Source organism: Papilio xuthus, unplaced genomic scaffold, assembly GCF_000836235.2.
Source record: "Papilio xuthus unplaced genomic scaffold, Pxut_1.1 DF825946.1, whole genome shotgun sequence".
Classification (NCBI taxonomy): domain Eukaryota; kingdom Metazoa; phylum Arthropoda; class Insecta; order Lepidoptera; family Papilionidae; genus Papilio; species Papilio xuthus.
Window position 1 is genome coordinate 4397691 of NW_013532703.1, and position 13353 is coordinate 4411043.

Genomic DNA, 13353 nt, shown 5'->3' on the forward strand with positions numbered 1-13353 from the left:
GACGATGCCTTGCAATGCATGCAACGATGCAAAGTAATTCGCACTGCGCAATACATACAATGATAGCCATATACAATATATAAAAGTATATAAAATAAGATAATTGGGAGATAAACGTTTATTTGTTAATATCAAAATACTACTAATAATAATAAAATTGAAATTCAACCAGTATACGTTTTTGATATGGCAACAAAACCGCGACATTTGTCATATCATAGACTGCATTGAAGCACGAATAATTTTATACAAAATGGCTGAGCTATAAAGACGTGTTTTTGAGTACTTCGAGCATAATGGAGCAAATTACCAATTTATTTTCCCAAAAAGAGTTGATTGCCAGTTATCCTGACATTACTAACAGTGTTTCTTGCGGTGATACAAAGTGTACTGACAATAGTGTGATATCAATTAACGACGACTCTGGTTACTGGAACCCCATACGGCCTTTGAAGTGTATAAAGTGTTGTAGACTTGTCCAAAAGCCTACTCCACATTCTGTGAGGTGGTTTAATTGTAACGTTAATAAATTACTGTGAGTGATAATGGTTTAATATTAAGACTAAGTTGGTGTAGTGCATAAACTGAAAAATGAATAATTTTTATATGAGCGATATGCGTAATAAACGCAACCTTTCGAGCTTCGGTGGGTTTCTTCCGTTTCATTCCGTCACCAATTATTCATCAGACGCAACTAAAATGAAAATAGATATGAAGAATACCTTCGGGGACAGCTTGTATATAGACAATCTTCATCTCATACCGGATCCATTGAAGAAAAATTTGGCGGACTCTTTTATAACTGGACCAGTAAAAACAAAAACAAACATGGCGTCTACAGAAGAAAAAGTTACACCTAATGAAAAGAAGGACGCCCCAACACAGGCGGACCATAGGAAAGACTCGTATCCATCCTTGAGCATCGTAACAAACTTCCTTTCAGGTGTTATCAGTTTTGTATCTGGTGCTATTTTTCAAAAGCGGCCAGACTCAGCCGACTATTACGAATGCTACGATCAAAATTTCGATGAGATGGCGCCCTCTCTCCAAGCTTGGCAGCAAGCCAAGTCTGAGGATCAAAATAAGAATGGATGGGCACACAAAACTACTGTCAGTACAAATGAATCAACCAATACAAACCATTTGAGTATGAATTCAAATAGTGGAAAAAATGCTGCCCATTGTGAGGAGAAACTTAATCAGGTATGTTTCCTTCTCACAAGTCAACAACCAACTCAGTGTCAAATGGGACTAAGTTCAAAGAACCCTCAGGTGTTCGGAGAACAGAGTCCTACTGAGGATTGTTTTGAAGATGCCTTTACACATGAAGATTTTGAAAGCCTTCCGCATAACAGCTACTTTGAATACTATGGTCCCTTTAGTCATGAACAACCAGAAAAATTGGTATCTGATGCACCAAGAAATAAGACTGAATTCCTAACCGAATGTATGGAAATAACAAAAACACTTCCAGATATACAAAAAGAAATTGAAACATATAAAGAAATTAAATCAAATAATACTAGCGAGAAAAATTCAAACATTGTCTTATCATGTGAAGATAAAATGAATAAATTAAAATTGTTTCTTCAAGATAGGAAAAAAGATAAAAGTAATAATTCCAATATCAAATCACCTGATATAAAAGAAACCAATAATATTAAAGAGCAAAGTGAACCTATTTTAATACCAAACAATACAAAATATGAAATAACTATTGGTGATACTATCAAAAATGCCTCCAAAAGTCCATCTTCTCACACTTTGTGCTCAGAAAATATAGTAAAAGATATCAAAGAAGACTTAGGTGCTTTATCAGATAGCCAAAGTTCCACTACTTCAGAATATCTAAATCCTTGTAATTATTTTGACGAGGTCACTGGCAGGTTCTACTCAACCTCTGCTGAAAGCGATGATTCCTTCCAAATTGTGTTTACCGATAGTCCTAATTTGGGCAGAGGGCGAATTCCATCCGAGTGTGAATCTGAGGACTCCTTCATCGTTTTTGATGAAACACCTGACAGTTGTTACTCATCCAATGATGTCTTTGGTGATGAACTGAATGTTACTGGATATGATTTTATTGATACTTCAGAGTCAGAGACGTCAGATGATTCAGACTCCGAAAGTGATTCTGGATGTGACTACAAACCGACTTGTAAGCTTTCTCATACATTGTCACGGACTATTGGTGATTTGACGGATGATTCTTTGTATATTGATGCAGATGAAGTTGACTGTGCAGCGATATTTGTACAAGAAACTCCAATACAAAATCCAAATGAATCTATACAATCATGCGACAGTACTTGTGATGGAACAAAACCAAGAGGTCTGCTGGTTGATGAAAGAAGAAAGTTGGAGAAGAAAAAGCAACCATGTAAAACTGTAAGTAGCATATTTACTATGACAAATTGATTAAATTTTACTTCATGATTTTTTACTTTATTATAATACTGGTTTGTTTTTCTCATTGACGTATACACATACAACAAAACATTGTAATTCCAAATGTTTGAAAAAACATAACTATCTGTAGAATTTTAGGAATTAAGTTATTATATACAAGTATTTAAACTAACTGCATATATTACAATAATAATAAAGACAGTCAATATCAACTTAAGATTGCATATTTTTAAAATGTGTGATTTATCTTCTTATATATAAAATTTTCGTTTTACAATTTTCATTCCCATACTCCTCTGAAACGGCTTGACCAATTCTCATGAAATTTTGTGAGCATATTGAGTAGGTCTATTTCATCTATAATATTTTTAATATCGCGAGGACAGAGTTGCGGGCTACAGCTAGTTTTTCATAAATTTTGATGTATGTTTTGTTACCGTTAGTTTGGAGTTAAACTATCATTGCATTAAACAGTAATTGCTAATGCTTAGTAACATTAACTTATCTATTGAAATATAGACTGTATATATGAGTTATATAACATGTTATCATTTTATAGATAAAATTATTTTTTTACTTAAAAAATCTAAACAATATTTGCTATAAAATTAAAGAAAAATCAAATACTTTTTATATTCTCTCTTTTTGAATAAATAACAAACTCGGTAATTATTCTTGGAAAATGCTTTCGCTGTTGAGCTGAGATAGTTAACTTGTTTTTATTTATTAAAAGGAAATATTTGTTTACGATACATTTTTGTTTGTGGCATTCATGTGTCATAAAACTTATGTAAACAAATAAGATTACTAATATAAAATTGTAAATATGATGTAATTTATGTGAAAGCAATATGAGAAAACCCTAACTTACCATGAATCATAATATGCATACAAAACATAACTATTTGATATCTTTTTTGCTGAGGAAAAATTTGGGTTAAAGATATGTTTTCGTTCAATTGTTTCGATAACATAAACATATTCATTTAAACGGTTTTATGAAGGATTTACAGCTCGGTAGACTTGGCGTGCCATTTGCCGTATAAAATAACCTCACTTACGAAATTAATGAATTTCGACCTTATAAGTGAGAACATACGGTCGTATTTGTCATAGCATGGTATAGCTTTAAACACGGTTCAATGTAATTTCCTGACCAGAGACAAGTTGCTTCATATTTATTCTTCCATTAGTCAGCCATTTTGAATGTCTAATATACGCAACAAGTTTATTATTTGGTTCATTAAATTATTTATTGATAAAACTGTAAACATAACGCAAAAATTATAAAATGATTTAATAACGTTTTTATTAGTATGTGTTTGGAAATTTCAAAATGTTTTTGGTAAAAATGTGATAATTGTGCGTAAGAGTGAAATTAATAGTTTCACTGTAGATTTCCATTGCCGTAATTTAATTGTGACGGCAGTGGAATTCTACTTTAAGGTTATAATAATTTTGCCACTAAACACTAACAAATGATTTAACAAATGGGTCTCCACTGTCGTGACAGTTTTATTGACAATTGTCATCTCCTACCCTTTCTTTGAATAAACAATGAGCAGTGGAGACCCACAGTTATTGTAACGGTAATGAAAGTGATAGAGAACAATGACTGTAGTGATTGCAGCGAAATTACAAACAAAAACAATAAATTTTCACTGCGCGATTGTTGGCGATGCTGTGTAAACAGCAATTACAAAAGAGATTGTATTTAAAGATGTTTTCATCCGAAAATAGCAGAGGTATTTATGAAATACCAATGATATCCTCGAATACTTTTGAAAAAAAAAATTGAATAAGATTTATTTAGGTATATACAACTTTAAAAAGACATTATTCAGATGGTAATATCAAATTTACTAATAGTTTAAGCAATTTATTTGACCCAATATCTTGCAAGTATTTCTCGTGCGTGCTATATTTTATTAAGAGACGTATTGCGTTTACTTGTCGGCCAGTTTCAACATTCGTTCAAGGGTGACTACTTCTTGATAACGTGTGTTTTAACATCGCAATATTACGCGAGTTTCCACTGCAAGAACTTTGATACAAAAACATTTTTTCAATTTTGGAGAAAAAGACGATATATTTTTGTTTCATTTAAAATTAGGGACACTTACGTTAACGAACAATACATTTACGAGGGTAAAAGTTTAATATGGAAATAAATTAATATTAAAATCTTTGCAATGTGCTGACGTAGAAAGGTATTAAATGACATGAGTACTGTAACTTTGTATTTCCACTGACGAAATATTGTTGTCTCTATTTTTTACAAGATAATGAAAGAGATGACGATATGATGCAATGGAAAGTACACTCTGTATATCAATTAGACGAGTATAGTTGCCGTTCTGTGGTGTCATATCATGATTCACATTTGTCTAATTAACTCAATAGGGCAATGTCTCATATTGTAACAAAAGTACAGTTGGGCATTGAAAACAAACTTTTGCTTGTTTATTATTTCCCACCGAATACAACAAAATGTAGCTAAAACATTATAATTAGGTTTTTTTAACGAAATAATAATGAAACAATATTAATTTTCATGTTGCATCAGCTTTTAATGTTTGATAATGACTTGCCGATTTTCATTGACTCTTGGCCGTACACCGACCTTAACTCATTTATAACTCTCTAACGACGTGGACATTCTCTTTGATAGAAGAGTGCAGAACTATTGTTTATATGTTTGTTGCACTCGTTTCGTCAGGAAAAGCAATTTTACTACTAAATTTGTTTAGGATATGTTTTCTACCACAATATCTTTGTTAGCTTCCTTATGATGTTGATGAATAGAATTTTTAACATGGGTAATGTTTTTGTATGTAAATTTGTTTTTATGTATGTGGGTTTGTTTATGCAAATTCCACTTAAAGCCTGAATGACTAATCAGATTTTGACGTGAGGTTATTCGATTCATGTTTTCCTCTGGAGAATGTGAAAAACGACTTCAAATCTATTTCACAACATTTTTACATAGCATTTTTTTTTCTCGAGTAGATTCTACAATAACAAAGTATTTAATGTAACACAAGAGTAATTTTTTATTAATGTTTTGAAAAGGACCCAATAGATGGCGTTATTCAATGAAGTTTAAGTCCATTGTTTTTTAACAAGGTTATTCATATCATGACGAAAAACTCAAACAAAACAATGTTGTCTTCAATCTTTTAAAAGAAAAGGGAAAAATAGAGAGTCATATGTTTTTACATCTGATACATCGTGCCAATCATTCTATTACAATACCTATTGAATATATCGACAATGGAAATGCTTAATAGCAAAAATAATTTGTATTATAATTCATTTGGCTAATTAATAAATGTCGTACAGTGACATTTCAATTTGTAATTACATTTATTTAGAGTGTTAATTAATAGAAACTATTGTGTCTCAAACAGAGTTGGCAAGCATCTTAGGAGGCGTCCATAAATTACCTGAGGTGTTTTTTTTAATTTTCTACCCCTCAATCAATGGTGTGATGTGAGTTTTTATACAATCCCCAATCTCACGTAAGATTTTTCAATATGTGAGTTTCTTACGTATTATACGATTAAATGGACCAAAATAATTTATTTTCTCGTTTCAATCAGAAAAAAATTGCATGATAGATTAGATGAGATTTGACTCGACCCCCTCCCCCCCTTAAACACCTCACGTAATTTATGCACGCCCCCTTAAAGACTTAACTAATGAAAAATATATCATAGAAATAAAAACCATTATCATTAAAATATTATATTGCATATTTATGTACATACATATAAAATTATCATATGCGTTATATATACGTCGTATATTATACTGGAAATAAATAGAGGAAGTGTGGCGCTATAGGACGTTAGTAATTATTGGTCAGAAAGGGAGATTTTAACCTTGGTTACTCTCAACGAACCAGGATTATCAGATACAATGGGTTTTTGCCGAAACACCTTTATATATCGTTGTCTCAATTTTTTTCAATAAGATTGAAAGGGATGATGAATATTTATTATGATTTTATACTGTTTCTGTAATACACGAACGTTTTGTAATGTTTCAACATAGTTTAATTGTAATTAAGATTTTAATTGGAGATTACGATTAGAATTCAACGCTATGATGTATACAGTAAAGACCTAAATAAGGCAAAAAAATAAATTCGACAGATTGTTTTTATCATAAGGAATATTATTTAGAAGGAAATGATTAAATGTCTTATATTCATATCGGTTTTCGGCAATTTTAAAATATTTTGCAACACCCTATCTAATATTAATTTTCCTGATAGTGAATCCGTATCTTATCTGTTAAGACCACTAGATCGGTTTATCGGAATTTCTTTTATTACATTTTTTATGCGCATCTCCATTGTTTCCTTGTTAAGGTCAACGAACATAAACATTACTCCATCTTCAATCGGAGTCATGCGTACTATAATGAATCAGATAACGTGACGTCACTGATGAGTCATCAGCCACGTATAACACGCCAACCATGACCATTTCACAAGGCGAGGCGCTCTGGAGTAAAGTTCTGGGAAAACAACTATGTCGTAACGTAAGACAAAAATAACACGATTACCTATCACTTCACTAAGATAATGTTAGTCTTTAATGAAGTTGTGACGTACTTTTTTGTACACTACAACGACGTGGTGACGTCATAATGCTTGGTTGCATTTATGTCTTGAGGTATCTTACAAGATTAGTAGAAACAAGATTATTTCTCCCGAGATAACTAGCTTAGGGAACCGGTCGTAGAAAAGTAAAAGTTTTGAAGACAGTAAACAATCTTACGTCCGAATGAAACTAGGAATAACATCGCAATAGGTTCTCGAATCACTGGCTCCATATGTTTTGTAATAAATAAGGCAATGAATACACCATTGCTTTGAAATCTGACGCAACTGATTGTGTCGGAATGTTGCCACAATTTAAATACTTGATTGTGTTATGGGTATTATTTTACTTTATCTTGTAGTATTGTTAGAAGGCGCTTTGTCTTTATCTATTATTGTATTTTTATTAAGTGCATTTTTATGAATAAGTTGGTGGTTGGTAGTGGCCTTGTAACGGAAGACTTCCTTTTACGTCACTATTGATTAAAATCGATTTTAAATACGGTATTAATCGAAAACAATAATCGTATATTATTACATGTAATAACATAAAAAACTAGCTGTCGCCCGTGACTCCGTCCACCCAGAATGAAAAAAAAACTTAATAAGTAGCTTATGTGTTCATCCAGACTATGTTCTACATCTATGCCAAATTTCAGCGCGATCCGTTGAACCGTTTCGGAGATATCTTCAAACAAACATCCATCCATCTAAATATTCGCATTTATTATTAGTAAGATTTAAACTAAACATTTAAAAATCGATAACTTTTCTCTAACATAAATATGTTGATCATGTTTTATTGACATAATATTCATACTCAAATTTGATTAGAGCTATTTTATATATTTTAGTACATATACATAACAATATACTCACGACTTATTTGACAGAAAGAAAAACAAATTATTTTGCAAACTAATCACGAAATGCTATGTAAATAATACCAAATGTTATTATTATTTTAATGAGTAAACAAATATATTTGTATTGATATTCATAATATGTAGCTAATTGACCTCATTCCGTGACCTTGACCAATGTCACAGTGGACGCATGTAAACGACTCATTAGTTATCTGTGCACGAATTCTTGCGTGATTAGGAAATATCCTGGATGGCATGTCATTGAGGTTAAATAGGTAAGGTCTAGACTTAATTACAACTATATTTTTCAATGTTCCACCTTATTCGACATGCCAGAAGGACATTAAAACTTTTATATAGATAGGTTAAATAAACTTAAAATATTTTTGAGTAATCTAACTTAGGTTTTGGTCAAAAATAGAAGTATGGTTTGGAACTAATTTTTTAATTAGTTACATTTTGGTGTTAATCACAGGATATACATTTAAATTTTACATATTTAGGTAAAGATTAGAAATAAAGTGTGTACTAACAAATAATATGAAATATTATTGTTGTTTTAGGTCAAATAATTTATCGGTTTTCACATATTCGGAATGATGATAGATATATAGACAAGAAGGTCATTACTATGTACTATATATCATTGAGATTGAATGGGATCAGATATTTGATAGCTGTCATATGATAGCTGATAAATATGTATTGAAAAGTAGTACATACTATATAAGTAAAAGTAAAATAGTACACAGTACTTACTACTCGTTCATACTAAATACTGTACCAACCCTTCTAAGAAAGGGCAGGAAGATGCCATCGAAGAATTTCTTCCAGTGGCATGCCACTGGCCAAATTTCTTGCTCAATCACCTTATCAAAGATTTAATCAAATGATCACAAAGAGCTGCTTAGTCGCTAAACTACGTCATCGCAATCATTTGTTCAAATCATGGATAAGGTGGTTGGGCAAGTAATTTGTCCAGTAGCATGCCATGCTAAGGGATTCCTTCCACTATAGGTACGATTCTCGCCGAACCCACCCAAGGTGCATGTGATGAGAGTTTGGGCGTTCGCAGCGCGGCAGGCGCGGGCCGGCCACTGGGAGCGGCATGCTCTCGATCGAGAGAGGTTCAAACGAAGGTTAGTAACAAAGAAAAACACCCATCCAACAGATCAATAGGGAAATTTTAAAAACTTCACTTTATATCCAGTTTACATCATACCAGTCCAGTAATGAACTGAAGACCGCTGGAAACTCACACTTTAGCCTATATAAGGCATTAAAGTATTGGTTTCTTTTTTCCAATTGCAATCCAGCACATCATAGATTACTGTACTGGAATAATATAAAGTAAAAATAGAAGAGTCATAAATACAATGGGATTTCCCTAGACTGCAAATATTGTAATTGATTAAATAGTGCGGTTTCACGATACTAGTTATTTACCTTCCATTTATTCAGTCACGGGATTACCATTTGAAAACAAATTCACTTAGATATGTAATAATAATGCATTACATATATATTTCGAGATGATTTTATTTATAGATAGTATATAAAAACTATGAATAAGCTAGAATCCTAGAAATATAGGGAACTTCATATTTCTTAATGAATACCCACTTTTGGGTTACTGCACCAGCGCAGTGAAAAATACTCAATATCTTTTGTGCTTATTACAGAATAGCCGATGTTGAAATGGCGGTATCCTGGGTCCTTAAGCCCCAGCATAGAGCACGCGTGATGTTCCAGCGTTTCATGCCTTGGTGGAACGCACAGAAAAGAAAAGAACTTGCCGAGAAAAAGGAAGAAGAAACAGGGGAATCAGGGGTAAAAGAGACGTCGATGGATAAAAACGTAGAAATAAATTCAGAAGTTATTGCAGATACATCAAATGAAAGTAAAGAAGATAACAAAGAGTTAGATGTTACAACAATTAAAGCAAATGGCGCTAATATTTTGGAACTGAATGATGCAAATAATGAAAGTATGTCTCACAAATATCTAGCTAAGGATGAAATAGCTCTAGACATAGGCAAAATAAATGGTCTAAATCTTGATATACACGGCAATAACATCGACCTGTCTATTTGACACCGTGGTATAGTTCGGCGACCATTTTAAATAAAACTTTCGTCATCATTGCGGGCAGTGAGGACTAGATTTAAAATTTAATTTCTTATTGAGCTACTAAAAAATACAAAACTTAATAAAATATTAGTGTAGCTCATGTTTTTATTATTTCATTTTTCTTATTAAGAAGAAGGTAATTTAATAAAAATTGTTTTTTTTTCCATATCTTTTACATGTTAACGATTTTATTAGCCTTTAAAATATTTCCAACCTTGACATTTTAGTACCCGTCTATAAATAAAAACTAGTCGCGATGTTGTGATGCTGGTTCATTCACTATCGCGATGATAACGAAGATTTTATAGCTGTTGCGAACTATACGGACGGGGATATTTAATAATAAAAAACATCGGAAAAAAAAGCAACCAATTTAGTATGAAATAACAAAATTACAATGTGTTCATATAGACATTTAAGATCTCAGAGACGCTTAACTAAGCTGAAACTAAACGTTTAATCTACGTTTAAATTTATTATATTTACAATATTAACAACCATTTTAAGATCTGACAAACGCTAGGAAGAAGACTGAAGACATGTCGATACCTTTACTACTTAAAACACCATAATAACAACAATGGTGAAATTGTGATATAAAATCGATAACCACCGAAGTCGATAAAACTTTTATATACATCCTGTATCCTATATACAGATACATATACATAATTATACATTCAAGACTTGACATAACGAGTTTTAAACTTTAATTAGAATCCATTTGCGCGAAATGGAACGCTTTCATTACAAATTGAAGTGTCAGAATCATTAGGGAGGGGACATGGACGTCGACATTTTAGTAAGGCTAGTGTTGTGCCAGTACACCGGCAGTGTCGTATTTCCTTCTTAACACGAGGCATATATTAAAAACAATTTTCTAAACAATACAAACATCAGTTTTCAAAGGTTGTGAATCTACCTCGATCAAGTTACACAATGATTCCATTGGAATAAAAAAATCAATTTTTATTTGCATTTTAGCAACAAAATTAATAATATTGAGAAATAAACATTTTTTAGAACTTTGATGTAAGAGAGTAGCAAAAACACGTAAAAAGCCAAAAGTAAATTGAAGAAACTTGAAAGCAAGTATAACCACATTACAACTAAAAATAGTAATTTGATAATTTATCTATAATTGCGGTTGTTGTAGAAACTAAAACGAATAGAGTGGACTATACTTTTTTTTATTTCAATCAGCTGATAATAATTTGAGTACACAGGACGTGTCTAGCGACGGCAGGTTCGTGTTGCTTAAATCATTATTAGTATTTTCTCTAATCAAATTTCAAACACTAAATTCATAATGAAACCCATATATTGTTTTATTTTTCTTAAATCATTGCTAAGTTTCAAATCAAATTACTTATTATAATAGTTCTGGTCAAAGATAATAGAAAATGAATTAAAAATTGAAGTATTTGTCAAATAATACGTCTACTCTTTATTAAAAAGATGCGTTACAAAAAATAAAGATTAAACGGAAATTAAAAAAGATAAGGTAAATTTGATGAACATTGAACATTAACGTTCAAAAAGTCCTATAAATAAGGGACAAAAATTTTATAATATTTGCAAAAAAGGACAATACATTAAATAAAAACCCATACGTGAACGCCAATAAAGGAAAATCATTTTGCAGTTTGATTTGCACTTTCCAACATATAATTAAATTTAATTATTAATATGTAGTTATTTTTATCTATATTAAAAATGCCTGCAATTAAAAATACATATTAGGATACGGTTTTTCTTTCAATAAACAAACTTTATTTATTATAATAAATATTATAGTGTGTCTATTTTAGATAATTTGACAACTGACGCCTATAAAATATCCAATTAATTTTGTATAAGCATTATTGTTGTACTTAATCGACGGTTATCAGTGTCGAACCGTCGTGCGCAACGAATAACTGAACTATCGAAAATCGCTGTTGTAATAAAATTAATCCAACAAATGGGTACTATAATATAGATGTTTTATAACTTTTTGAATTTATAACAGTTATTTGTCTGTGTATTGCATAATTAATTTAAAAAAATCTTTTTTCTTCGTCAACACCGCAGTTTTTGTTTTAATGTGTTATTTCTTTATGTCGTTATGAATGATAAAGTAGGAATAGAAAGAAACAAATTTATTTATATTGTAATTCAAAATGAATAATCACGATATTTTCAATTGCAAGTTCTATGAGAACGACTATTGAAAATCGAGAAAATTCTTAATCGATTTTACTCAAACCATATCTTGTGAATTGTCAAACGACGATCTTAGACACACTATAGCTGATTATTATTTTACTGTAACACTTTTAAAGTCATTTCTCACCAGTGATTTTTTTCTACAAATCAACCATTCGATCCTATAGATTACCACCTAATTATTGCCATTACGATCAGTTTGTGGTTTCGAAATCCTTTTGCATTTTATTGTGTTTATATTTTAGTAGGTTCCTATTGTTGATCGTTAAACATAGTTATTGTCTTCAAAGAGAATAGGGGTGCATTTGGCAATTGGCCCTAAGGGATGACAATGTTTATATGTAGTTTTCAGCAGTGGGGACCTACAGACAATTGCTAAATCATATTAAAATCATTCAGATCGTAATGGCTATTATTAGTAAGGGCAGATTTGAAACAGTGGAATAGTCACTTTTAACTTGGCAAAAATTGTAGCTTAATATGACTGTAATATATAGAAAGAAAAACCATTTCTAATAGTTTTAGATAAAATAATTAAAGAAAAACTTTATTTTGGTATTATTTTTTGTTTGTTGTTTTTTCTTGCTCAAATTTTTATTCTTCATTTTTCATTACTATAACTATCACCCAATTAAGTTTTTTTTTACTAATTAGCTTTAAATTAAAGTGTATAAATAATGTAACATAATCTAATGTAAAGTGTAAAATATAGATATATGTATGTAGTCACAGTACTTTATAAAGTAGAATTAAAAGATTTTTATTATTTATTCAATATATCCTTCACCGCTGTACTATGTTATAATATAATATGTTTTTGTGTTTCATTATCAAATAATACAAAGGTGCTTTTTTTCTTAAATTAAAGTACTTTTAATCACCCTGTATTTCAAAGAAATCAACCGTACATCAGATTATTCAACCAACACTAATAAAATTTATAGAATTGTGTTCCAGATTAAAAGAAACTATCAACCACTTTTTTTTACCACATTATTAGTTTTTGTGTAAACATAATTGAATTTATCTATATGTTACATATTTATTAAATGTACTTTGTAGAGTTAAAACAAAATTAATTGTGATTAATAACAATATGGGTTTGGTTTTTAAGCAAATAAAAAACTGGAA

The 13353-nt window shown here is 30.9% G+C and overlaps 1 protein-coding gene across 1 annotated transcript; it reads left to right on the forward strand.

The window, feature by feature from the left end:
• The first annotated feature begins 203 nt into the window (after positions 1–203).
• Positions 204–10118, forward strand: PPP1R15 (Protein phosphatase 1 regulatory subunit 15). The gene is made up of 3 exons (XM_013321241.1): positions 204–2388; positions 8902–9023; positions 9567–10118. Exons 1-3 carry the CDS (start codon positions 592–594, stop codon positions 9976–9978), a joined length of 2331 nt encoding a protein of 776 aa, XP_013176695.1. The 5' UTR covers positions 204–591; the 3' UTR covers positions 9979–10118.
• The last annotated feature ends 3235 nt before the right edge of the window (positions 10119–13353 follow it).

What these genes read in the sequence shown, in the direction of transcription:
- PPP1R15 (XM_013321241.1), top strand. Translation starts at nt 592, where the DNA reads ATGAATAATTTTTATATGAGCGATATGCGTAATAAACGCAACCTTTCG. An exon ending in AAAAGCAACCATGTAAAACT is followed by an intron (nt 2,389 to 8,901) that starts GTAAGTAGCATA and finishes CTTCCACTATAG; the next exon opens with GTACGATTCTCGCCGAACCC. An exon ending in CGAGAGAGGTTCAAACGAAG is followed by an intron (nt 9,024 to 9,566) that starts GTTAGTAACAAA and finishes TGCTTATTACAG; the next exon opens with AATAGCCGATGTTGAAATGG.